This window comes from Tachyglossus aculeatus, chromosome X1 (genome assembly GCF_015852505.1).
Source record: "Tachyglossus aculeatus isolate mTacAcu1 chromosome X1, mTacAcu1.pri, whole genome shotgun sequence".
Classification (NCBI taxonomy): domain Eukaryota; kingdom Metazoa; phylum Chordata; class Mammalia; order Monotremata; family Tachyglossidae; genus Tachyglossus; species Tachyglossus aculeatus.
In genome coordinates this window covers 38,703,931-38,727,284 of record NC_052101.1, presented here as the reverse complement: position 1 = coordinate 38,727,284, position 23,354 = coordinate 38,703,931, and the positions used below count along the sequence as shown (strand labels likewise).

General features: G+C 46.9%; 1 protein-coding gene across 2 annotated transcripts in view; it reads right to left on the bottom strand.

The window, feature by feature from the left end:
- Positions 1 to 23,354, bottom strand: part of TBC1D9B (TBC1 domain family member 9B) — a 52,952-nt gene that overhangs the window by 5,993 nt on the left and 23,605 nt on the right. Inside the window, exons 7-19 of one of the 2 annotated variants that reach the window (XM_038772011.1) lie at positions 22,507 to 22,719; positions 19,095 to 19,277; positions 16,553 to 16,703; positions 15,391 to 15,605; positions 12,617 to 12,734; positions 11,174 to 11,459; positions 10,393 to 10,522; positions 10,186 to 10,284; positions 7,961 to 8,029; positions 6,293 to 6,533; positions 4,913 to 4,978; positions 953 to 1,024; positions 446 to 496 (exon numbers count right to left, since the gene is read on the bottom strand). In XM_038772011.1, coding sequence (XP_038627939.1) covers positions 446 to 496; positions 953 to 1,024; positions 4,913 to 4,978; positions 6,293 to 6,533; positions 7,961 to 8,029; positions 10,186 to 10,284; positions 10,393 to 10,522; positions 11,174 to 11,459; positions 12,617 to 12,734; positions 15,391 to 15,605; positions 16,553 to 16,703; positions 19,095 to 19,277; positions 22,507 to 22,719 — 1,894 coding nt within the window. The remainder of the gene's footprint in view (positions 1 to 445; positions 497 to 952; positions 1,025 to 4,912; positions 4,979 to 6,292; positions 6,534 to 7,960; positions 8,030 to 10,185; positions 10,285 to 10,392; positions 10,523 to 11,173; positions 11,460 to 12,616; positions 12,735 to 15,390; positions 15,606 to 16,552; positions 16,704 to 19,094; positions 19,278 to 22,506; positions 22,720 to 23,354) is intronic. The other variant, XM_038772012.1, reaches the window with a different exon arrangement.

Here is a 23,354-nt window from a genome sequence, read left to right as displayed (position 1 = left end):
GGTCACACAGCAGATAAGTGGCACAGCCAAATTCAAACCCAGGTCCTTCTAACTCCCGGGCCCGTGCTCTTATCCACTAAGTCACCTCCAGTTGCTCTGTCAGAAAAATGTCCCCGATCTTTCCGAATGACGTTCTAGCCAAAATTTTTTGCGAGAAGATGGATTACAGAAGAACTGAGCATATTTCTATTTAGTCTTGCATCAAACCTGCATTCCTTTATCACCAAAGGAATAAATTTGGCACAGAAATGACCTGAATTAGACTTTGGAACTCCCTGTGGTAAGGGCTACCGCCCAGACTTCCAAGGCCACTCTATCACTCACATCTTGAATCACAGTGGAAACCGTTAGAAAAAGCAACGACAGACTATTACTTCGAGAATCTTACGCATTCATCGTCTCAGGGCAGAACTTGAAAGGCACCCACAGATCTCCAGAGACTCACCTTGAGATTCACAGTGCATGAAGAGATCCAGTTCTGAGACAAAGGGAGATACTGGAGGTGCAAGGAAGGAGCCGGGGAGCGGAAAGGAAGAGGAACAGGTTCAGGGAAGAGAGAGAGACATAAAACAAGTGAAGTAAGGAAACCAAGAATGGAAATGACAATGAAACTCCTGTGAAAACGCCAAAACAAGAAACAGAAAAGGCTAGTTTGGACTAAAAAGACAGAGGCTTTTGCTTCCCCCCAGGGAATCCTGCGGATAGAGGTACCACCTCATGTGAAAAATGAGGCTATTGGCCCATAAAGCACATTACCTACCATGATTAGCTATAATGCAACACATCAGGCAGTAGCAGCATTAGAAAACTACCCGGGGAACTCAAAAGGGAACTGCTGGTTAGCCTGGCCTTTGCCAGTCCCGACAGAAATCATCAAGACTTTGAAAACTTAAAGCCCCTACATCCCTTCTGCTCAAAAGCAAAGCGGAGGCATTTGTGGTTAGCGCATTACCTTCCGTGGAGTTATCCTCTGTGAAATAACTGGCAGCCTCCAAGGCAGACTCTGCTTCTTCTGGGCTCAGAGCTGTACTTAGAGAGAAAGAAAAAGACAGAAAAGCATAAGATTAAGATAATCCGCAGCCTTAAACGTTAGTTTTTCCTGCTGCTCCTTGCTTACTCCAACATTTCCCGTATGCCGCTGGGGCTTTCCACAGGAATAACGTACTGTCCCAGCACAGACTGAATTCACTGGGTAACCACTCGACTCTCCATTTTGCTTTCCCTGGATAGGCACAGAAGTGTCCCAAAATGCCGAACACAATGGTTGAGTTTGTCCCCACTTCCTTGGATGTGTTCGGGGATCTGTCCGTTGTTGGGTGGGGACCGTCTCTATATGTTGCCAACTTGTACTTCCCAAGCGCTTAGTACAGTGCTCTGCACACAGTTAGTGCCAATAAATATGATTGAATGAATCTGTCTGGGGTTCTGCCAAGGAGTTCACTCTCATCAGTTGTGTCTTTGGAGGCACAGTGTGGCCTAATGGATAGAGCACGGGTCTGGGACTCTGAGGACCTGGGTTCTAATCCCGCCTCCGCCGCTTGCCTGCTGTATGACCATGGGCAAGTCACTTCACTATGCCTCAGTTTCCTCATCTGTAAAATGGGGATTCAACACCTGTCCTCCCTCCTATTTAGACTGTGCGCCCCATGTGGGACAGAGACTACGCCTGACCTGATTAGCTTCCATCTACTGCAGCACTTACAACAGTGCTTGACATACGGTAAGGGCTTAACAAATGCCAAAATATCAAAATAATCACAATAACAATCTCGGCCGGTCTCCCACTCACTATCCCAGGTCCTGAGGAACGCAGGGAGTTGAATGGCCTCGCCACTTGCCACACTCAACGTTTCAGGTAATATTTAGACAAAAATGGGTTTTTAGAAGCCCCATCTGTAGAGACTGTAAACTGTTCATAGGCAGAGAACATGTCTGCTAATTCTGTTGTGTTGTAACAATAATAATACTAATAATAACGGCATTTATTAAGCACTTACTATGTGCAAAGCACTGTTCTAAGCACTGGGGAGGTTACAAGGTGTTCAGGTTGTCCCATGGGGGGGCTCACAGTCTTAATCCCCATTTTACAGATGAGGTAACTGAGGGCCAGAGAAGTTAAGTGACTTGCCCAAAGTCACACAGTCGACAGTTGGCGGAGCCGGGATTTGAACCCATGATCTCTGACTCCAAAGCCCGGGCTCTTTCCACTGAGCCAAGCTGCTTTTCTCCCTCCCAAGCACTGGTGTTGTACCCTCCCAAGCCCTTAGTACAGTGCTCTGCACACAGTAGGCACTCAATAAATACCACTGATTGATTGACTGATTGATTTCTACACCTGTAAGGTCAAGAGCCAAAGCTTCTTGCTCTGGGACAGTGGGGGCCTGATTCTCTTTATTGCTTTTCCCCGAAAAAGGGTGTTTTTCTACAGTCCAAACTTGGAAAAGTTGGTCGTGACCATATCCTGATGGGTGGATGCCCGGCTGGCTCAAGGGTGGCACAGATAGTGTAGCGGATTGAAAAGCGTCCCAAGGGATTAATCCTCGAATCCATGCCAATTGATATTAGTTTATTAGATGTTATTAGATATTATTATTAGATATATATTATAGATATTATTAGATGATATTAGTTTGATATTTATTTTATTTGTACATGTTTATACTCTTTATTTTATTTTGTTAATATGTTTTGTTTTGTCCTCTGTCTCCCCCTTCTAGACTGTGAGCCCACTGTTGGGTAGGGACCGTCTCTATATGTTGCCAACATGTACTTCCCAAGCGCTTAGTACAGTGCTCTGCACACAGTGAGCGCTCAATAAATACGACTGAATGAATGAATTGGTTGAACACACGTTCATCAAATCAGCAGATGATTCTAAACTGAGCAGAGACTCCCTCTAGAAAATAAGAATATATGGCTCGGCAAAGCAGAGTAAAAATCAACATGGCACGGGCAAGAGGGCAAAACACAAATTCAGGCTGTGGAATAACGAGCTGGGCACAAATACGGCAGAAAAAGACCTGGGTTGAGGGTGGGGAAGCAGTGGTCAGTGTTTACCAGAACCTAAATACAAGGCAGTAATGTAATCCTGCTTGATAAAAGAAACAAGCAAGTTCTAGACCGCATCAACCATGAGTATGACATGGAAAAGTACTGGTCAGGCCCTTAATGGGGTATTATCTCCAGTTCTGGTCACTGTCCTATGTTTACCATCAACTGCACACATAATGAATTCATGTTCACTGCCTGACAAATTTTTAATGGTTTTGTTCAAATCCCCGGAGGATTTGAGGCAACCTGACCTGGTGGGAAATAGCCTGAGAATGGGAGTTAGGAAACTGAGGTTCTAGTGCCAGCTCTGCCCTGGTCTGGTCGGTGACCATGGGTAAGTCACTTTACCTCTCTGGGCCTCGGTCTCTTCATCTGTAAAATGGAGAAGAAATAGATTCTGAGTCCCTTAATATAATAATAACGGTACTTGTTAAGTGCTTACTATGTGCCAAGCACTGTACTAAACTCTGGATTATATATAAAATAATCTGGGTGGACACAGTCCCTGTTTGACACAGGGCTCACAGTCTAAGTCAGAGGGCGCACGATTTAATGAGGGGAACTGAGGCCCAGAGAAATGAAGTGACTTGACCAAGGTCACACGGAAGGCAAATCGCAGAGCCGAGATTAGAACTCAGATCCTCTAACTCCCACGTCTAGATCCAGGGATTGGATCTGATCGTCTAAACTTGTAAATACCTCAGCCATAGCACACATAGTAAATGCTTAATAAATGGCATAATTATTAATTATGATTAAAACCAGTTCACCCACTTCCAGTAATTTTTTTCATGCGTTCAGGTTTTCATTCTAATCACTCTTTCCAATGAAGGAATCTGTTAGGGTTCCCAAACTGCAGCTCTGACTTCAATTCTTTAATACTATTAAGTTTGCAAAAGTTTTGCCTTATTCATAGCTCTCCCCGTCTTCAAAGCCCTTCTGAAGTCCCATCTCTCCCAGAAGACTTTCCAGTTAAAGTTCTCATGTAAAATACCCTGATGGTCAACACAGAATAGGAAGCATGCAATGCAAGCTAACTGGACATTAAATATACTTTACGCAAGGGTGAATAATCATCTAGGAGGACGCCAGAATCTTAAATACATATTTTGATAAAAAACAGCAAAACCTTGGTACCATTAAATGACAGAAATAGCTCAGCATTTTGAGAAATGTACTTGCATTGTGATTATCGCTGAAGAAAAAAGATTGGTGAGACACCCAAGTTCCCAGAAAAAGTCTGAGAGGCTGAAGGGTACGAATGTAAAAGTGCTGTTCAGATGAAGGGAAACACCTTTCCTCCTGGAAGGAATACCAATTTTCAAGAGCTAGCACTAACTCTAAGACAGTCGGCTATAGAAACCTGCAAACCAGCATAAAATCCCTCAGAACTTGGCCCAGTCAATTATTACTGAAAAAAGTCGCTCTAGCCAAAACCTGGATTTTCAATTTCTTCCACGAAAAATGTGTTTTGTAAACTATTCACGGTGCTTCTTTCAAACTTCCAATCTAGATAAAACCTGCTGGAATACTTTGCTCCCACCTTACATGAGTTTGCTGATTCGATCTGATCGGATACGAGAGTGGAAGGGGGTTTAGCTGGCCTTTGCAGCATAGTGAACTAAAACTCTGGAGTCTTCTGGGTCATAGTTGCTTTTCTCTTTTTCTGCTTTTCTGGTTTTCTCGGCATGCATCACTGCAGGCCTCACTAAGCTTCAGGAAATCAAAAAAATACGTATTCCAGATAGCTCTTGGGCTAATCCAAAGGTGTGCCACAAGGAAGAAGGAAGAGCTTCAACCCTTTCGAGGGCCACGTGAAACTTCTCATGGATGACTGGAATGAGTGGAGGAATTCTCTCACCTGGAGGCAGGTGTAGTTTGTAAAGAATTTTAAGCTTCTCAGTCAGGTCTCCGTGATACATCCCACCTGGGGGAGAGAAATGAGAGGAAGGGGACGTGATTTTTCACGGTCTAACTTCAGTAACTCTCCACCTGGGATTCATTAATTAGCAGAATGAGAAGGCGTTTGTGGAGGTCCCAAGTGCTGCAGCCTCAATATGTAGCATTCTACACAGAGTCACCTCTCCTTTTTTTTTTTTATGGTATTCATTCATTCAATTCATTCAATCGTATTTATTATTCATCAAGTACTTACTGTGTACCAGGCACCAAACTAAGCGCTGGGATAGATACAAGCTAATCGGGTTGGACACAGTCCCTGTCCCGCATGGGGCTCACAGACAATCCCAGTTTTACAGACGAGGCAACTGAGGCACAGAGAAGTGAAGTGACTTGATCAAGGTCACGGGGTAGACGAGTGGCAGAGCCAGGATTAGGACCCAGGTCCTTCTGAGTTCCAGGTCTGGGCTCTATCCACTAGGCCACATTCCCCATCCTCCCCAGCCCTACCTCCTTCCCCTCCCCACAGCACCTGTACATATGTTTGTACAGATTTATTACTCTATTGTACTTGGGAAGCAGCGTGGCTCAGTGGAAAGAGCACAGGCTTTGGAGTCAGAGGTCATGGGTGCAAATCCTGGCTCCGCCAATTGTCAGCTATGTGACTTTGGGCAAGTCACTTCACTTCTCTGTGCCTCAGTTACCTCATCTGCAAAATGGGGATTAAGACTGTGAGCCCCACATGGGACAACCTGATCACTTTGTATCCCCCCAGTGCTTAGAACAGTGCTCTGCACATAGTAAGCGCTTAACAAATACCATCATTTATTATTATTATTGTACATACTTACTATTCTATTTATTTTATTTTGTTAATGTATGTTGTTTAGTTGTCTGCCTCCCCCTTCTAGACTGTGAGCCTGCTATTGGGTAGAGACGTCTCTATGTGTTACCAACTTGTACTTCCCAAGCGCTTAGTACAGTGCTCTGCACACAGCAAGCGCTCAATAAATACGATTGAATGAATGAATGCTTCTCCCTCTTTCCTTCGGGGGCAACAGATTTTCCCCCCACGTGGAGGTGCGGAAGAAAAGCAGCTGCAGGGGATAATAATAGCACCCTCCTTCTCCCTACTCTGAAAATTATAGCTTATAATGTAGCCTGGGGCTATAAAGGCTGAGACTTCTGCCTGGACAGGAGCTCCTTCGGGACGCACCACTTCCCAACCCCTTCCCCCCGGAGCGCCGAAAATGCAAGACAGTATGGGAAACACCCCCTCTTCAACTCTCCCGCCACCATCCCCAGACACCCCTCTCTCGATACACCCGGCGGCCACACTCACTCATGCCGGTGACAAACTCTTTGAAGTTGATGAGCGCGTCCTTGTTCTCGTCCAGAAGTCGGAACATCCGCCCTGCCAGCACTGGGGTGTGGAGGCCGCAAGCCCAGGGGGTCAGGCTGGCGAACAGTTCCCGGAACTGCTCCAGATCGACGCGGTACTGCTCCAGGTACGGGAGGTTCTGGTCCCGGCGGACGGCTGAGGTGCGGTTATTGCCCCAGTAACAGCTGGCTAGGTGCTTGGCCTGGGAAAGGAAACACGCAAATCCATATCCAAATCCAGAAGCAGGACGCTGTAGCGGATAGAGCACGGGCCTGGGGGTTGGAAGGTCGTGGGTTCTAATCCCGGCTCCATCGCTTGTCTGCTGTGTGACCTTGGCGAAGTCACTTAACTTCTCTAGGCCTCAGTCGCCTCATCTGTGAAAAATGGGGATTAAGAATGTGAGCCCCATGTGGGACAGGGACTGTGTCCAACCTGATTAACTTGTTTCTGCCCAGAGCTTAGAACAGTGCTTGATACACAGTAAGCACTTCACAAGTACCATCATCGTTATTATTATTCTTGTTATTATTTGTATTTAGACTCTAGACTGGAAGCTCGTTATGGGCACGGAATGCATTTTCCAACTCTGTCGTACTGTACTCTTCCAAGTGCTTTAGTACAGTGCTCTGCACACAGTAAGCGTTCAATAAATACCGTTGATGATGACATTTGAGCCTCTGAACCTTTTTCCACCTGACTTTATCCCCGGGTGTCATAGCAGGGCTACTTTAATCAGGCCTGGCAGAAGTTGCCTAGTGGAAACAGCACAGGCCTGGGAATCAAAGGACTTGTATTCTAATCCAGCTCAACCACTTGTCTGCTGTATGACCTTGGGAAAGTCATTCACTCTCTATGCCTCAGTAGCCTCACCTGTAAAATGGGAATTAAGACTATTGAGCCCTATGTGGGACACAGATTGTGTCCAACCTGATTAGAAGCAGTGTGTGTGGCTCAGTGGAAAGGCATGGGCTTTGGAGTCAGAGGTCATGGATTCAAATCCCAGCCCCGCCACTTGTCAGCTGTGTGACTTTGGGCAAGTCACTTCACTTCTCCGGGCCTCAGTTACCTCATCTGTAAAATGGGGATAAAGACTGTGAGCCCCCCGTGGGACAACCTGATCATCTTGTAACTTCCCCAGTGCTTAAAACAGTGCTTTGCATATAGTAAGTGCTTAATAAATGCCATTATTATTATAATTAGCTTGGATCCTCCCCAGTGCTTGGCACACAGTAAGTGCTTAATAATTACCATTTTTTAAAAAGTGGGAAATTGATGGGGGCAGGGGAGAGGAGGGGGGAGAGAGAGAGGGAGAGAGGGAGAGAGATTTCTAAGGATGCCCAAGTTCCTCCATCTCTGCCCTAGGGTAGACAGGAGAAATCTAGGTGGAAAACCCAAAAGGGAGGAGCTAATGGTCACTCAGTGGAACAATCTAGGAGAGGGAAGAATTCTGACCTTTCACTTGCAAATTACCAGAATCAATCATGTCAAACCAATCTATCCTTCACTAGGACTCTTCTATTCTGGTTCAAGCTCCTGGGGGAACCCCATTTAGAGAAATACAGGATGATCTGCTTCCAGGACCGACAAGCAGAGAAGTGGTTAGGGTCTTTTTTCTCTCCAAATTCTTACCTTGAACACCATATAAAGCTCTTCGAGTTCTTCCATTGAGAAACCGATGTCACCGGATATAGCACGGACCTATATACGGAGAGTGAGGTGAGAAACGGAAGAGGTGAATTAATTCACCCTACAGCTGGAAAATCATACGATTCAACCAAAATGAACATCAAAAGGGGCAAGGGATGAGGGCCTCCGGAGTACCCAGGTTCAAGGCTGGATTTATGGCATTGAGGGCCCTAAATATGAGTTGCGGGGGAAAGGATGGGAAGAGGGAGAGTGATTTGAGATGCACGAGTTCTTCAAACTTCCAGCTCAGCACGCTAATCGGCTCTGAGCCAAAGAGCTGCTCTCCTATATGATTTGGAGACAATGAGGGTGAAGAGAGGAAGAAAGGGCATGTCCGGAAGCTATCTGGCCTGACGGTGCAGCGAGAGGGATACTGGTACACTTGCGTCGTGGTGCCTACGGTAGTTAGTTATTTCACTGCAACAGTGTTTCATCCAGTCCTGTCTGGGTGACTGGAAAGGCACCCCTAGATTTAGGGATATCTGAATTGGACCCCTCAATGGGAAGCGAACCAAACTGATATCTCCACTGGGATATCCATGTCGACTTTAAGTACGTTATGGACAAGGGGCGCATCTGCTAATTCTGTTGGATTGTACTCTCCCAAGCGCTTAGTACAGCTCTTTGCACACAGTACAAACTCAATAAATACCATCAGGCGTCGAGCACGGATGAACAGCTGGACACCCTCATTTTGGGAAGGGTGATGTGTTGGGCAGGCACACAGTGAGGGCAACGTAAGGGCTGAAAAAGGCCTTTCAAAAGGACAACTGTGACCTACGCAAGCCTAACCACTTTCAGATATTCCCTGCTCTCTGCCTACACATTTCAGACATCTACCCTCAAGGAATGGAAAAGGCAATGATACAGTCCCCCCAAATCACTAAGCTAACACATGACACCTGTACCAAAGGAAGTAAAAACTGGGACAGAGTGACAGCATTTCGCAACTAATGTATATAGAGAGAAAATCAACTTTTACTATGCTACCGAGAAAAGAAAATCGAATGACTCTTCAAAGAGCTGAGTACCCGCAGCAAAACCCCAACACCCAAACAGGAGTCCTTGGTGAATTTCATGATTACTCACCGGTCTCGCAGAAGACCGTCACTAAAATTTATGCCCTGGTCCTGTCACCACATGGAAAGGCCCTCTTTCAGCTACGGAGGCAGCATGAACAACCACTTACTGTACTTTCCCATTTTATTTGCATTTTGGAAATAAGGGAGTCTTTCAGCTCCAGCTCCATTAGTGGTACAGGAAGACCGCCTGGGGGGCTGTAGGTAGATGAGGGTGAGAATCTGAATGTGTGTGTGTCTGGGTCCAGTGAATTCACGGCTATATCTGAGAAGGGTGTCAGCCCGCTTCTGAATTCCTGCTGTCTCTTCTTCCATACATCTTTTTCCTCCCCTGCCCCCTCAGGCTTGGACGATTGGCAGCCCCATTGTCTGCCCCATTCTGAGTTCCCGAAGACCTGGTCGCTTTCTGCATCAACCCCCAGGGGAGGCAGAGAAACCAAACCCACGTTAACTGGTTTGTTGGGGCCTGATCTGGTTCCGCCAACAATCGTGCAGAGCAAAACGAACCTATGTCATCGTGAGCAACTTCCCTCACGCTCTCAGGCTGAGGAGTAAACGGATGCTCGGCAGAGCCGTTTACAAAGTATTCACCATTGCTCTGTTTCCCTGAACCTGGACCAAGACTTGCCTAGGAGACTAGACTGTAAGCTCCTTGTGGGCAGGGATTGTGCCTACCAACAGTATTGCACTATACTTTCCCAGGTGCCTAGTACAGTGCTCTGTACACACTAGGCACTCAATAAATACTATTGAGCAACTGACGGAGAGAGTCTAGCTAGAGTCCCTAAGCACTTGAAGAAGAGTAATAATAATAATAATAATGATGATGGCATTTATTAAGCACTTACTACGTGCAAAGCACTGCTCTAAGCGGTGATCAGGTTGTCCCACGGGGGGCTCCCAGTCTTCATCCCCATTTTACAGATGAGGGAACTGAGGCACAGAGAAGTGAAGTGACTTGCCCAAAGTCACACAGCTGACAATTGGCGGAGCCGGGATTTGAACCCATGACCTCTGACTCCAAAGCCCGGGCTCTTTTCCACTGAGCCACGCTGATCACTTTCTGACTCCACCTGGTGTTTCACCTACCACGCTCCTCTTGGCCGTGTCCTCCAAGGACTGGATAACTTTCAGCCTCTGCTTAAATCGCATCTGTTCAATGTCATCTGCCCTCAGGCTGCTGAATTTCTACCGAGAAGAGGAAATTCGGTTAATTCATTCGGGATCAGAGAAAACTACCTTCCCAGTGACGTCTTATTCGATGAATCACCGGTAAAACCCAATGCCGTCCCTAACCTCGTAGGAGGATTTCAGCAATTCAAAGATGTCTATTTCCACGGGAGGGTCATTGCCACTTGTGAGCAAGGCGTGGAGGTGTGGAATAGGTGGAGAAACGTTCTGCTTGTTAACCACGTTATCCAGGTACCTGTGGACATAGAGGCAACATGAGGGGGCTTTAATAAATTAATAGCAAATAATTTACAGCTGCCTTGGCCTATGTCATAGGCAATTCGCCTCCCTGATGTCCAGCTCTACTACCCCACAGTCTTATCTACGAGGCGCTGAACTGTTTGTCAGTCAGTCTTATTTATTGAGTGCTTACTGTGTGTGGAGAACTACACTGAGTGCTTGGGAGAGTCCCATATATCAATATAACAGACATTCCCTGCCCACAATGAGCTTACAGTCTAAAGGGGCTGTTGCCTGCCCATGGAAAGCGATGCCCTCTATACCCACCACGCTACTCTGTGCAGAGTTGACTGGGTTCTCCACTTTACGTCATTCCCGGCGTGTCTATCTCCAATCTTTCTCCTCGCTTAAAACGCTTAGATTGGAAGCCCCCAAAGGACATGGACCGTGTCTAATTCCCACTGGTGTATTCTTAGTAGTCATCTGCACACAATTAAGCATCTTTTAAATACTATCAATACTACTGCTACTACTTCCAATACAGAAGGCCTTCAGAATTAGCGTTGGAAATCCGGAAGGGTACTCGGCGCTGTGTTCCCACCCTGTGTGGAACCCAAGAAACGTCGCTGCCTGAAACCATTCCCAAAACGAGAGAATCGCAGGTTACCTCCCCAGGACAGTCATGGCCTCGCCTTCATCGCAACAGTTTAACAGCGGATCCATGTTGGCATCCAGGATGGCGAGAGACACCTGCAAGATGAGCTTGATGCCTTCGTAAAAGAAGCAGTCGACAATGACCACGGCACTTTCAAAAGGCATGACGCTGAGGAAGAGAGTGAGGAACCAGGAGAGGGATATTGTGGAAATCACGCCTAAGTCTTGCATTTTCTCCGACAGTTGCGGGAGGTAGTCTCTTGTGAGCTCTTCAAAGATGCCTTGGTCCACTAATGCTCCTAGTAGGGAGAGAAAGGAGGTCGGTCATATCCCAACAACTGTCGATGATATACAACACTCTCGTGACCACATTGCTGATATTCTCAAATCGACACATTTCTGGACAATACAATTTTAGAATTAAGAGATAAGAAAAAAGGTATCTTCCTTCAATCTCTAAAACCTGGTAATTCTGAAAACACATTATTTTCTTCTCGGCAACCTTCCTGTTGATCTGGCTACAAAACGTATTTGTCTTAGCTTTTGATTGAGCATGGAATTTCCCTCTTCCCTGTTTGAGGAAGAGGACACGAGGCTGGCTCCAGGAATTGTTGAAGGGTCCTGCCAATAATGACTTAACAGCCAAAATAAAAGTACAGAAAGAAGGGAGTGGAGAGGAATGGGAAGAGATTCTTATTATCGACCAATGGTATTTACTGAGTGCTTACTGTGTGCAGAGCAAGGTACAAAAATGGTGGTAGATGTGATCCCTGCCCACAAGGAATGTAACAGCAGGTTTTATTTAAGAAAAAAAGATTTAAAATCACCCTCAAATTCCTTCCTACATACAGGTTTTTAGGCAGGTGGCTATTAAATCTCTGCAATTCGACAATATCAATCAACAGTATTTATTGAATGCTTCCTCTATGCATTCCACTTGGGAGAGTACAAATACAACAGAGTTGGCAGACACCTTCCCTGCCCACAACAAGCTTACGGTTCACGTATCTTACCAATCAATCAATCAATTGTATTTATTGAGCGCTTACTGTGTGCAGAGCACTGTACTAAGCGCTTGGGAAGTACAAGCTGGCACCATAGAGAGACAGTCCCTACCCAACAGTGGGCTCACAGTCTAGAAGGGGGAGACAGAGAACAAACCCAAACATATTAACAAAATAAAATAAATAGAATAGATATGTACAAGTAAAATAAATAGAGTAATAAATATGTACAAACATATATACATATATACAGGTGCTGTGGGGAAGGGAAGGAGGTAAGACGGGGGGGATGGAGAGGGGGAGAGTGCGAGCATGAGTAACTGTCCACTGTACTAGGCATGTGGGGATTTTACAAAGTAGATTTCTTCTTGCCCATGTTCTTTCCTTTCTAGTACTCAAGGGCAAGAAAGCCCAGGTCCCAGACTGCAAGGGGTAGTTTAGGGGCAACTCACCTACCACCCTGGTGTTATAATAATCGGGCAGCATCCGCTCACAAAGTGCCACCAGGAGCCAGAACGCTTCTTCCTCGTTGCAGTACAGCAACAGCACAGACGTCACGATGTTCATTGCCTGAGAACAGCCAAAGAGATACCAGGAGGCATGGAGGGTGGAAAAAAGAAAAGAAAAAACCGGTATGAGGTGGGAAGCATTTACATTTCGGAAAGGTAAGGGCTAGGGGAAGCTACTTTCTTGCTACAGAAACACCTCAGTCCCAGATTAATGGCCCCCCTAAAACATCATTTTTCTAGTAATAACACTATCCCTGCCCACACGGAGCTTATAAAAATATGTAAAAAACACTCTTTTAGTCTAATTTAAGGTAAGTAGATAAGTAACCGGAATCTTTTGAAATATTTCTTTCCCATCTCAATTTTACGAGTTAAAAAAGAACAGCGGCACTCTGGATTTGCCGTAACCATAATTTGTACAACATTCATTCACTCATTCAATTGTATTAATTGAGCGCTTACTGTGTGCAGAGCACTGGACTAAGCGCTTGGGAAGTACAAGTTGGCAACATATAGAGACGGTCCCTACCCAACAACGGAGTCACATTCTAGAAGGGGGAGACAGACAACAAAACAAAACTCGTGGACAGGTGTCAAGTCATCAGAATAAATAGAAATAAAGCTAGATGCACATCGTTAACAAAATAAATAGAACAGTAAATATGTACAAGTAAAATAAATAGAGTAATAAATCTGTACAAACATATATACAGGTGCTGTGGGGAGGGGAAGGAGGTAAGGCGGAGGGGATGGGGAGGAGGAGGATCCCAACATCTGATTTGGGATAGGAAGCATTCATCTACCAGACTTAGCAAAACCATAGAAAATAGTATTTTTCTAGTGAAAGTTTTGATAGCCCCAAATCAGACACGGAACAATCAATAATGAATGAGTGTGTGCTAAAACCTGGTAATTATGAAAACGCATTATCTCCTACAGTATCAAGCAAGTGGCAGAGTACAAAAGAGCTAGAAAAAACTACCCCGTCCACAAAAAGCTTAGAAACATGTACGAAAAACACTTTTTAAAAATCTAAGGTACGCTGACCAGATACAAAATTGGAATCTTTTGGAATATTTCTTTCCCAATGCAATTTTGTGTTAGAAATTGGTGGCAAATGCAACGTTGAGGCATTACACTCCTCCACCCATCAAACTCATCAATCAATCAATCAATCAATGGTATTTACTGATTGCTTACTGGGAGCAGAGCACTCTACTAAGCGCTTGGGAGAATACAACAGAGTGAGACACATCCCCTGCCCACACAAGCTTACAGTCTAGAGGAGATACACATTAACACAAATTAGTGATATTTAAAGATATGATTAGATATCTGATAATTTATAGATATGTACCTAAGCAGCAGGGAAGCAGCGTGGCTTAGTGGAAAGAGCATGGGCTTGAAAGTCAGAGGTAGCGAGTTCTAATCCCAGCTCCGCCACTCGTCTGCTGTATGACTCTGGGCAAGTCACTTAACTTCTCTGTGCTTCCGTTACCTCATCGGTAAAATGGGGATGAAAGACTGTGAGCCCCATGTGGGACAACCTCATTACTCTGAATCTACCCCAGCGCTTAGAACAGTGCTTGGCACAGAGAAAACACTTAACAAATACCATCGTTATCATTACACAAGTGATGTGGGGCAGAGGGTGAGGTGACTACCAAACGTACACAGATGACATAGAAGGAAGAGGGAGTCTTGTCATCTGACATGAGGTCTCACCAGGTACGAACGTGGACCACCAAACTTCACCCATTCCAACACACAAGATTTAATACGACTGATGATGATGATGATGATGATGATTTAAAGCTGTACGTAAGTAGTCGAAGGGGAAAACTGGTGCACTCCGCAGAGCTTGGAGCCAGACCTATTCTGTTGCTACCACACCACTTTTTTTTTGATGGCATTTATTAAGCGCTTATTAAGTGCAAAGCACTGTTCTTAGCGCTGGGGAGGTTACAAGGTGATCAGGTTGTCCCACGGGGGGCTCACAGTCTTAATCCCCATTTTACAGATGAGGTCACCGAGGCCCAGATAAGTGAAGCGACTTGCCCAAAGTCACACAGCTGACAATTGGCGGAGCCGGGATTTGAAACCATGACCTCTAACTCCAAAGCCCGTGCTCTTTCCACTGAGCCATGCTGCTTTTCTAATCTGCTGTGTGACCTTGGGTGAGTCACTTCGATTCTCTGTGCCTCAGTTTGCTCAACTATAGACTGGGGATTAAGACTGTGAGCCCCATGTGGGACAACCTGATCACCTTGTAACCTCCCCAGCGCTAAGAACAGTGCTTTGCACATAGCGCTTAATAAAAAAAAAATAGTGGCGTGGTAGCAACAGAACAGGGACTGTGTCCAACCTGATTAGCCTGTATCTACCCCAGTGCTTGACACATAGTAAGCGCTTAACAAATACCATCATTCTTATTATTACTACTACTTCACTTCTCTGTGCCTCAGTTCTCTCATCAGTAAAATGGGGATTAAGACTGTGAGCCCTATGTGGGACACAGCCTGTGTCCAATCTGATGATTTTGGTATCCACCCAAGCGCTCAGTCCAGTGTTCTGGCACAGAGCGAGTGCTTGGCAATTACCACAATTATTGAACCTATTAACAAATACCATGAAAAAAAGGTGGAACCTGTGGAGTTCACAGGTCCAGATGCCAGCCACGCTAAGGAGGGGGGTGCGTCCTGAACTGTCCGTTTTACCTGGCAGTATCCAATGGTGGGGTTTCGGAAAGCGTAAGCCGTCAGCACCCTGCGGAGGGCTGCGATCCCCATCTCGTTCTGGAACGCCGGGTGCTCTGGCATGGAGCGGTGGAGGTCCCGCTCGATCTCTTCCGTGGCCAGGTTGTATTTCCCCATGGACCGCTCCACCAGCTCGCCGTAGTAGCCTGGGTGAGTCACCATCTCGTTCCAGGCTCCTGCAACGAGAGCACGCGGGGCACGGGCCGGTTCGCCCTCGGAGGATGGGCCAAGTCTCAGGAGGCTGAGGAGACTGAGGGGCTTGTAGTCAAATTCCGGGGTCCAGGGGGAGGGTGGGCTTGGGTGGGGGATATTCCAGAACCCGAAGGTCAATGCACGAAGCAGCCTGGCACAGTGAATAGCACGGGCCTGAGTCAGAAGGTCATGGGTTCTGTTCCCCGCCCAGCCACTCATCCGCTGTGTGACCCTGGGCAAGTCACTTCACTTCTCTGGGCTTCGGTTACCTCATCTGCCAATGGAGACGCCTGTTCTCCCTCCTACTTAGACTGGGAGCCCCATGTGAGACAGGGATTGTGTCCTACCTCATTAACTTGTACTTTTCCCAGAGTTTAGAAGGGTGTTTAGAACATAGTAAGGGCTTAACAAATACCACAATCAATCAGTCAAACCCTGGATTCATTCATCCATTCAATCGCATTTACTGAGTGCTCACTGTGTGCAGAGCACTTGGGAAGTACAAGTTGGCAACAGATAAAAGCAGTCCCTACCCAACAACGGGCTCACTGTCTAGAAGGGGGAGACAGACAACAAAACAAAACATGGAGACAGGTGTCAAAGTCGACAGAGCAAACAGAATTAGAGAGAATGGCTTTGGCTCTGCAGCTGAGCCTCGTGTGAGTCATGTTACCTGAAGCCGCTAAGTCAGCTGGAATCAGAGTCCAAAGGGAGTGACAGGATTTATCGAAAACTGTGTGTGACTGTCTAAGATCCCAAGTCGGGGAGTGAAGGTATTTATTGAAGGGGAAGGGATGGGGGTGGGGGTGTCTTTCTCTCTCTCTCGCTTTCTCTCACCCGTCCCACTCTTCCCAAGCCAGGTGCCTGGGGAACTTTCGTGATAACTAGAAGTCCCAGTCCTCAAGGGACTTCTAATTCACCACCTCCTCACCTGAGAACAGGAGCCACAGCTCTCCACGCAGGGTCTCTGGAATGCCCTTTAACACCAATTCCCGGGTCTTGGCTGTCCGATACATGCACATCCCGCGGCCGTACTCAAAGAAGTGGATATTCCATGACTCTTCTTTCATCTTTTCCTTAGCCTTAAGGGACAAACAGAATAAAGAGAAGGGAAGAGCACGGGCGCAGTAGTCAGAACACCTGGGATCTAATTCCAGCCCCGCCACCAGCCTGCTGTGACTCTAGGGTGAGTCACTTGACTTTTCTGTGCCTCGATTTCCTCATCTGAAAATGGGGGTTCAATCAATCAATCAATCGTATTTATTGAGTGCTTACTGTGTGCAGAGCACTGTACTAAGCGCTTGGGAAGTACAAGTTGGCAACATATAGAGACAGTCCCTACCCAACAGTGGGCTCACAGTCTAAAAGGGGGAGACAGAAAACAAAACCAAACATACTAACAAAATAAAATAAATAGAATAGATAAGTACAAGTAAAATAAATAAATAAATAGAGTAATAAATATGTACAAACATATATACATATATACAGGTGCTGTGGGGAAGGGAAGGAGGTAAGATAGGGGGATGGAGAGGGGGGCAAGGGGGAGAGAAAGGAAGGGGCTCAGTCTGGGAAGGCCTCCTGGAGGAGGTGAGCTCTCAGTAGGGTCTTGAAGGGAGGAAGAGAGCTAGCTTGGCGGATGTGCAGAGGGAGGGCATTCCGGGCCCGGGGGATGACGTGGGCCGGGGGTCGATGGCGGGACAGGCGAGAACGAGGCACAGTGAGGAGATTAGCGGCAGAGGAGCGGAGAGTGTGGGCTGGGCTGGAGAAGGAGAGAAGGGAGGTGAGGTAGGAGGGGGCAAGGTGATGGACAGCCTTATAGCCAAGGGTGAGGAGTTTCTGCCTGATGCACAGATTGATTGGTAGCCACTGGAGATTTTTGAGGAGGGGAGTAACATGCCCAGAGCGTTTCTGCACAAAGACAATCCGGGCAGCAGCATGGAGTATGGATTGAAGTGGGGAGAGACACGAGGATGGGAGATCAGAGAGAAGGCTGATACAGTAGTCCAGATGGGATAGGACGAGAGCTTGAATGAGCAGGGTAGCAGTTTGGATGGAGAGGAAAGGGCGGAGCTTGGCAATGTTGTGGAGCTGAGACCGGCAGGTTTTGGTGACAGCTTGGATGTGAGGGGTGAATGAGAGAGCGGAGTCGAGGATGACACCAAGGTTGCGGGCTTGTGAGACGGGAAGGATGGTAGTGCCGTCCACAGAGATGGGAAAGTCAGGGAGAGGGCAGGGTTTGGGAGGGAAGACAAGGAGTTCAGTCTTGGACATGTTGAGTTTTAGGTGGCGGGCAGACATCCAGATGGAGATGTCCTGAAGGCAGGAGGAGATGTGAGCCTGGAGAGAGGGGGAGAGAGCAGGGGCAGAGATGTAGATGTGGGTGTCATCAGCGTAGAGATGATAGTTGAAGCCGTGGGAGTGAATGAGGTCACCAAGGGAGTGAGTGTAGATCGAGAACAGAAGGGGACCAAGCACTGAACCTTGGGGAACCCCCAGAGTAAGGGGATGGGAGGGGGAGGAGGAGCCTGCAAAAGAGACTGAGAATGAACGACCGGAGAGATAAGAGGAGAACCAGGAGAGGACGGAGTCTGTGAAGCCAAGGTCAGATAGTGCGTTGAGGAGAAGAGGATGGTCCACAGTGTCGAAGGCAGCTGAGAGGTCAAGGAGGATTAGGATCGAGTAAGAGCTGTTGGATTTGGCAAGCAGGAGGTCATTGGTGACCTTTGAGAGGGCAGTTTCCGTGGAATGTAGGGGACGGAAGCCAGACCGGAGGGGGTCGAGGAGAGAGTTGGTGTTGAGGAATTCGAGGCAGCGTGTGTAGACGACTCGTTCAAGGAGTTTGGAAAAGAATGGGAGGAGGGAGATGGGGCGATAACTAGAAGGTGAGGTGGGGTCAAGAGAGGGTTTTTTTAGGATGGAAGAGACGTGGGTATGTTTGAAGGCAGAGGGGAAGGAACCAGTGGAGAGTGAGTGGTTGAAGATGGAAGTTAAGGAGGGGAGAAGGGATGGAGCGAGAGACTTCCTCCCCAGCGCTTAGAACAGTGCTTTGCACATAGTAAGCACCCCTCCTCCCCCTCCACCCCCCCGCCTTACCTCCTTCCCTTCCCCACAGCACCTGTATATATGTATATATGTTTGTACGTATTTATTACTCTATTTATTTACTTTACTTGTACATATCTATTCTATTTATTTCATTTTGTTAATATGTTTTGTTCTCTGTCTCCCCCTTCTAGAATGTGAGCCCACTGTTGGGTAGGGACCGTCTCTTGTACTTCCCAAGCGCTTAGTACAGTACTCTGCGCACAGTCAGCGCTCAATACGATTGATTGATTATTATTATTATTATTATTATTATTAATAATAAGAGGAAAAGGGGGGTTAGTCAGGGAAGACCTCTTGGAGATGTGCCTTAGCTGTGGGGAGGGCTTGACGGAGGCAGTGGGACTTCAGGAGGGCTCTGATCTTACCCCTTTCGGGCCAAGACACTCGGTGGGTGAGTTTCTCCGAAAGAGTTTGAGTAGACCCTGGGAGGCGGTTGGTGCCTCCTCCCGGCAGAAGTTCAGCATGGGGTTGCTTGGGACTGAGGACGGACTGGTGGGAAGAGAACGGCTGGCGGGCTGCTCGCGAGACTCCTGAGAACCAGATGCAATCTGGGAAAAAGAGAAAGCCGAGTGAACGTTTTGCCGCACCTGAACGCTAACAGAATGCCTTATCTTCCCTAAACATGGAAGGCTCTTTACTTTTCCAAAGGGCTTGTAGCGTCAAGCTTCTCTCCCTTTTTTCCTCGTGACCCAACACTGCTGACGGTGCTTGGGGCGTGAAGATTTCGGGGTGCATTCACTTGATAAAGGGTCAAGGACCTAGTATTGTGTAAAACTTAAAAATATTGAGAAGCGGCATGGCTGAGCACTCCACCACCTTGCCCCCTTTTATATAATGGCATTTATTAACTGCTTACTATGTGCAAAGCACTGCTCTACCTCACCTTGTTTCTCTCTGCCTCCAACCCAGTCTGCACGCTTCACTCTTCTAGCGCTAACCTTCTCACTGTGCCTCCATCTCGCCTGTCTCGCCGCTGACCCCCAGCCCACATCCTGCTTCTTTCTGGAACGCCTTCCCTCCTCAAATCATCATCATCAATCGTATTTATTGAGCGCTTACTGTGTGCAGAGCACTGTACTAAGCGCTTGGGAAGTACAAGTTGGCAACATATAGAGACGGTCCCTACCCAACAGCGGGCTCACAGTCTAAAAGGGGGAGACAGAGAACAAAACCAAACATACTAACAAAATAAAATAAACAGAATAGATATGTACAAGTAAAATAAATAGAGTAATAAATATGTAAATACATATATACAGGCAAATCTACCAATGACTCTCCCCTGCTTCAAAGCCTTTTCGAAGGCCCATCTCCTCCAAGAGGCCTTCCCAGACTAAGTCCCACTTTTCCTCATCTCCCACTCCCTTCTGTGTTGCTCCGACGTGCTCCCTTTGCTCTTCCCCCCTCCCAGCCCCACAGCACTTAGGTACAGATCTGTCATTTTGTTTATTTATACTGATGCCTATCTCCCCCACTCTAGACTGTAAGCTCGTTGTGGGCAGGGGATCATCAATCGTATTTATTGAGCGCTTACTGTGTGCAGAGCACTGTACTAAGCGATGTGACTGTTCATTGTTCAATGTCCTCTCCCAAGCATTTAGTACAGTGCTCTGCACACAGTAAGTGCATAAAAAATACGATTGAATGAATGAGTAATAATAATAATGATGACGGCATTTATTAAGCGCTTACTATGTGCAAAGAACTGTTCTAAGCGCAGGGGAGGTTACAAGGTGATCAGGTTGTCCCATGGCGGGCTCACAGTCTTTATCCCCATTTTACAGATGAGGGAACTGAGGTCCAGAGAAGTGAAGTGACTTGCCCAAAGTCACACAGCTGACAATTGGTGGAGCCGGTATTTGAACCCATGACCTCTGACTCCAAAGCCCGGGCTCTTTCCACCGAGCCACGCTGCTTCTCCGGATGAACGATAGAGCATGGGCCTGGGAGACAGAAGGATCTGGGTTCTAATTCCGACTCCATCACTTGTCTGCTGTGGGATGCTGGGCAAGTCATTTCACTTCTCTGAGTCTCAGCTACCTCATCTGTAAAATGGGGATTAAGACTGTGAGCCCCATGTGGGACACGGACAGTGTCCAACCTGATGATCTTGCATCTACCCCAGCGTTTAGAAGAGTGCCTGGCACAGAATAAACGCTTAAAAATACCATAAAATAGAACAAAACAAACAACAACAAAAACCACCATTAGAAGTCTGCTTTCCTCACCCAATTCCTTCAGTTGCTATTCGGCTTTAATAAACCGCCTGGGATCCTACTCCCCTTGATGATAAGCTTATCCCCAGATAATCAATCAATCAATCATATTTATTGAGCGCTTACTGTGTGAAGAGTACTGTACTAAGCGCTTGGGAAGTACGGAGCATGGCCTAGGGGAAAGAGCCAGGGCCTGGGCGTCACAGGCCCACTACTTGCTTGCTCTGTGGCCTTGGGCAATTCAGTTAACACCTCTGTGCCTCCATTCCCCCATCTGTAAAATGGGGATTAAGGATGTGAGCCCCACGTGGGACATGGATTGCGTCCAACCTGATTAACTTGTACTCCTTAAGACAGTGCTTGGCACAGAGTAGGAGTTTAATAAATACCATAGGGAACAGCAAGTGCTTTATCGCCAGTGTTCCTCGTCAGTATCAAAGGCACTTTAAGGAAGATGGGTTTCTCTCCCTCTTCTGCTTGCTGGCAGATAATAATAATAATGATGATGGCGTTTATTAAGCGCTTACTATGTGCAAAGCACTGTTTTAAGCGCTGGGGAGGTTACAAGGTGCTCAGGTTGTCCCATGGGGAGCTCACAGTCTTAATCCCCATTTTACAGATGAGGTAAACTGAGGCCCAGGGAAGTGAAGTGATTTGCCCAAAGTCACACAGCTGACAAGCAGCGGAGCCGGGATTTGAACCCATGACCTCTGACTCCAAAGCCCGGGCTCTTTCCACTGAGTCACGCTGCTTCTCTATATTCTCCCCTCAACAAACACAATTTCCTCCTCCTCCTTGAGGCTGTTCTTAGTCCCGCAAATGGATCAGCACTAACTCTACTCACTCTTCTGTCTCCAAAATGACTCTGCCATGCCTCCTACGTGAGGAGGACCATCCCACCCTGGCTAGGTGGGGTTCTAAGAAGGATCCCCTCTTGAAAAGCTTCAATCGTGTCCAGTAAAATGGGAAAAAGAGAAGTGGGAATGATAACAGGATCCTCTCTTGAAAAGCTTCACCCGTGTCAAGTAAAATGGGAAAAAGAGAACTGGGAATGATAACAGGAAGCAGGACGGCCCAGTGTAAAGAGCACACTGGGAGTCCGAGGACGTGGGTTCTAATCCCAGCTCTACCACACGCCCGCTGTGTGACCTTGGACAAATCACTTCACTTCTCTGGGACTCAGTTACATCATCTGTAAAATGGGCATTTAGACTGTGAGCCCAATGTGGGACAGGGACGGTGTCCAAATCGATTATCTTGTAACCGCGCCAGCGCTTAGAAAAGTGCTTGGCACATAGTAAGCCCTTAAATACCACAACTAATTTTTATTTTTTTACAACCTTGTGGAAAAGATCTCTTACAAAATTACCTCACCATCTAGTAGCCAAACTACGTGGTGGAGCCGACCCAGCTTCTCCAGGAATTAAAGACGGAATTCCTTAGCGAAGTCAGAGGACGACGTGAAGAGAGGTGTTTGCTGAAATGCTAGCTTGCACTTTGAGGCCTGGGAATGCTGGAAACCTCAATGCTGGACATTTTTCTGTGGGATTTAGAGGCTCACCTCACTCAACGGGTCGGTGGCGCTTGCCTTCCTCTCCTTCATGCTCCTGCTGAGTTTTTTAGACGATGTCTTCTGTAAGAAATCCGAAATTCTCTGCACCAAGAAATCGCGGTCCTTTAGGTTGGCGAACAGGAAAGTCATTTTATTTTTGGTGCTAATAGACAGGGGACTGGGCAAAACACTGGAACTGTCAGCTTTTTCGACAATTGTGACCTGAAAAGAAAAGTACACGACCATCACTGTGGGCAGGGAATGTGTCTATTTATAGCGTAATCTCCCAAGCACTTAGTACAGTGCTTTGCTTACAGTAAGTGCTCAATTAATATGAATGAATGATTTCCACTCGTCACTCACTTCTGTGTCTCTCTTATGCAATTGGATCAGTATCTTTGAAGCCCTTAATATTCACCCCACCCTCAGCCCCAAACCGCTTATGTACAAAATCTCTATTTTAGCGTGTGCTTATCCCCCTACACTGTTAGCTCCTGGTGGGCAGGGAATGTATCCCCCAACTCCACTGCACTGTACTCTCCCAAGTGTCTAGTACAGTGCTCTGCATCCAGTACACGCTCAATAAATACAGTTGATCGATCGATCGAAAGTAGTAGTAACAGAAGGCTAAAGCCACAGATTAAAGTATCGGCATATGCAGGAGATATGGATTTGACAGCTTGACCGTGAACGGAATATGGAGCTGTTTAAAGTGAGTCATCCGGAATTCTTTCATCTTTTCCTTCGCCTTAAGGGACGCAAACAGAATCAACAGAAGGGAAGCAGTACGGTCTAGGGGAAAGAGCACGAGCCATGGATGGAGGGAGAGGAAAGAGGGGGCAGTTGGTGGGGAGGGA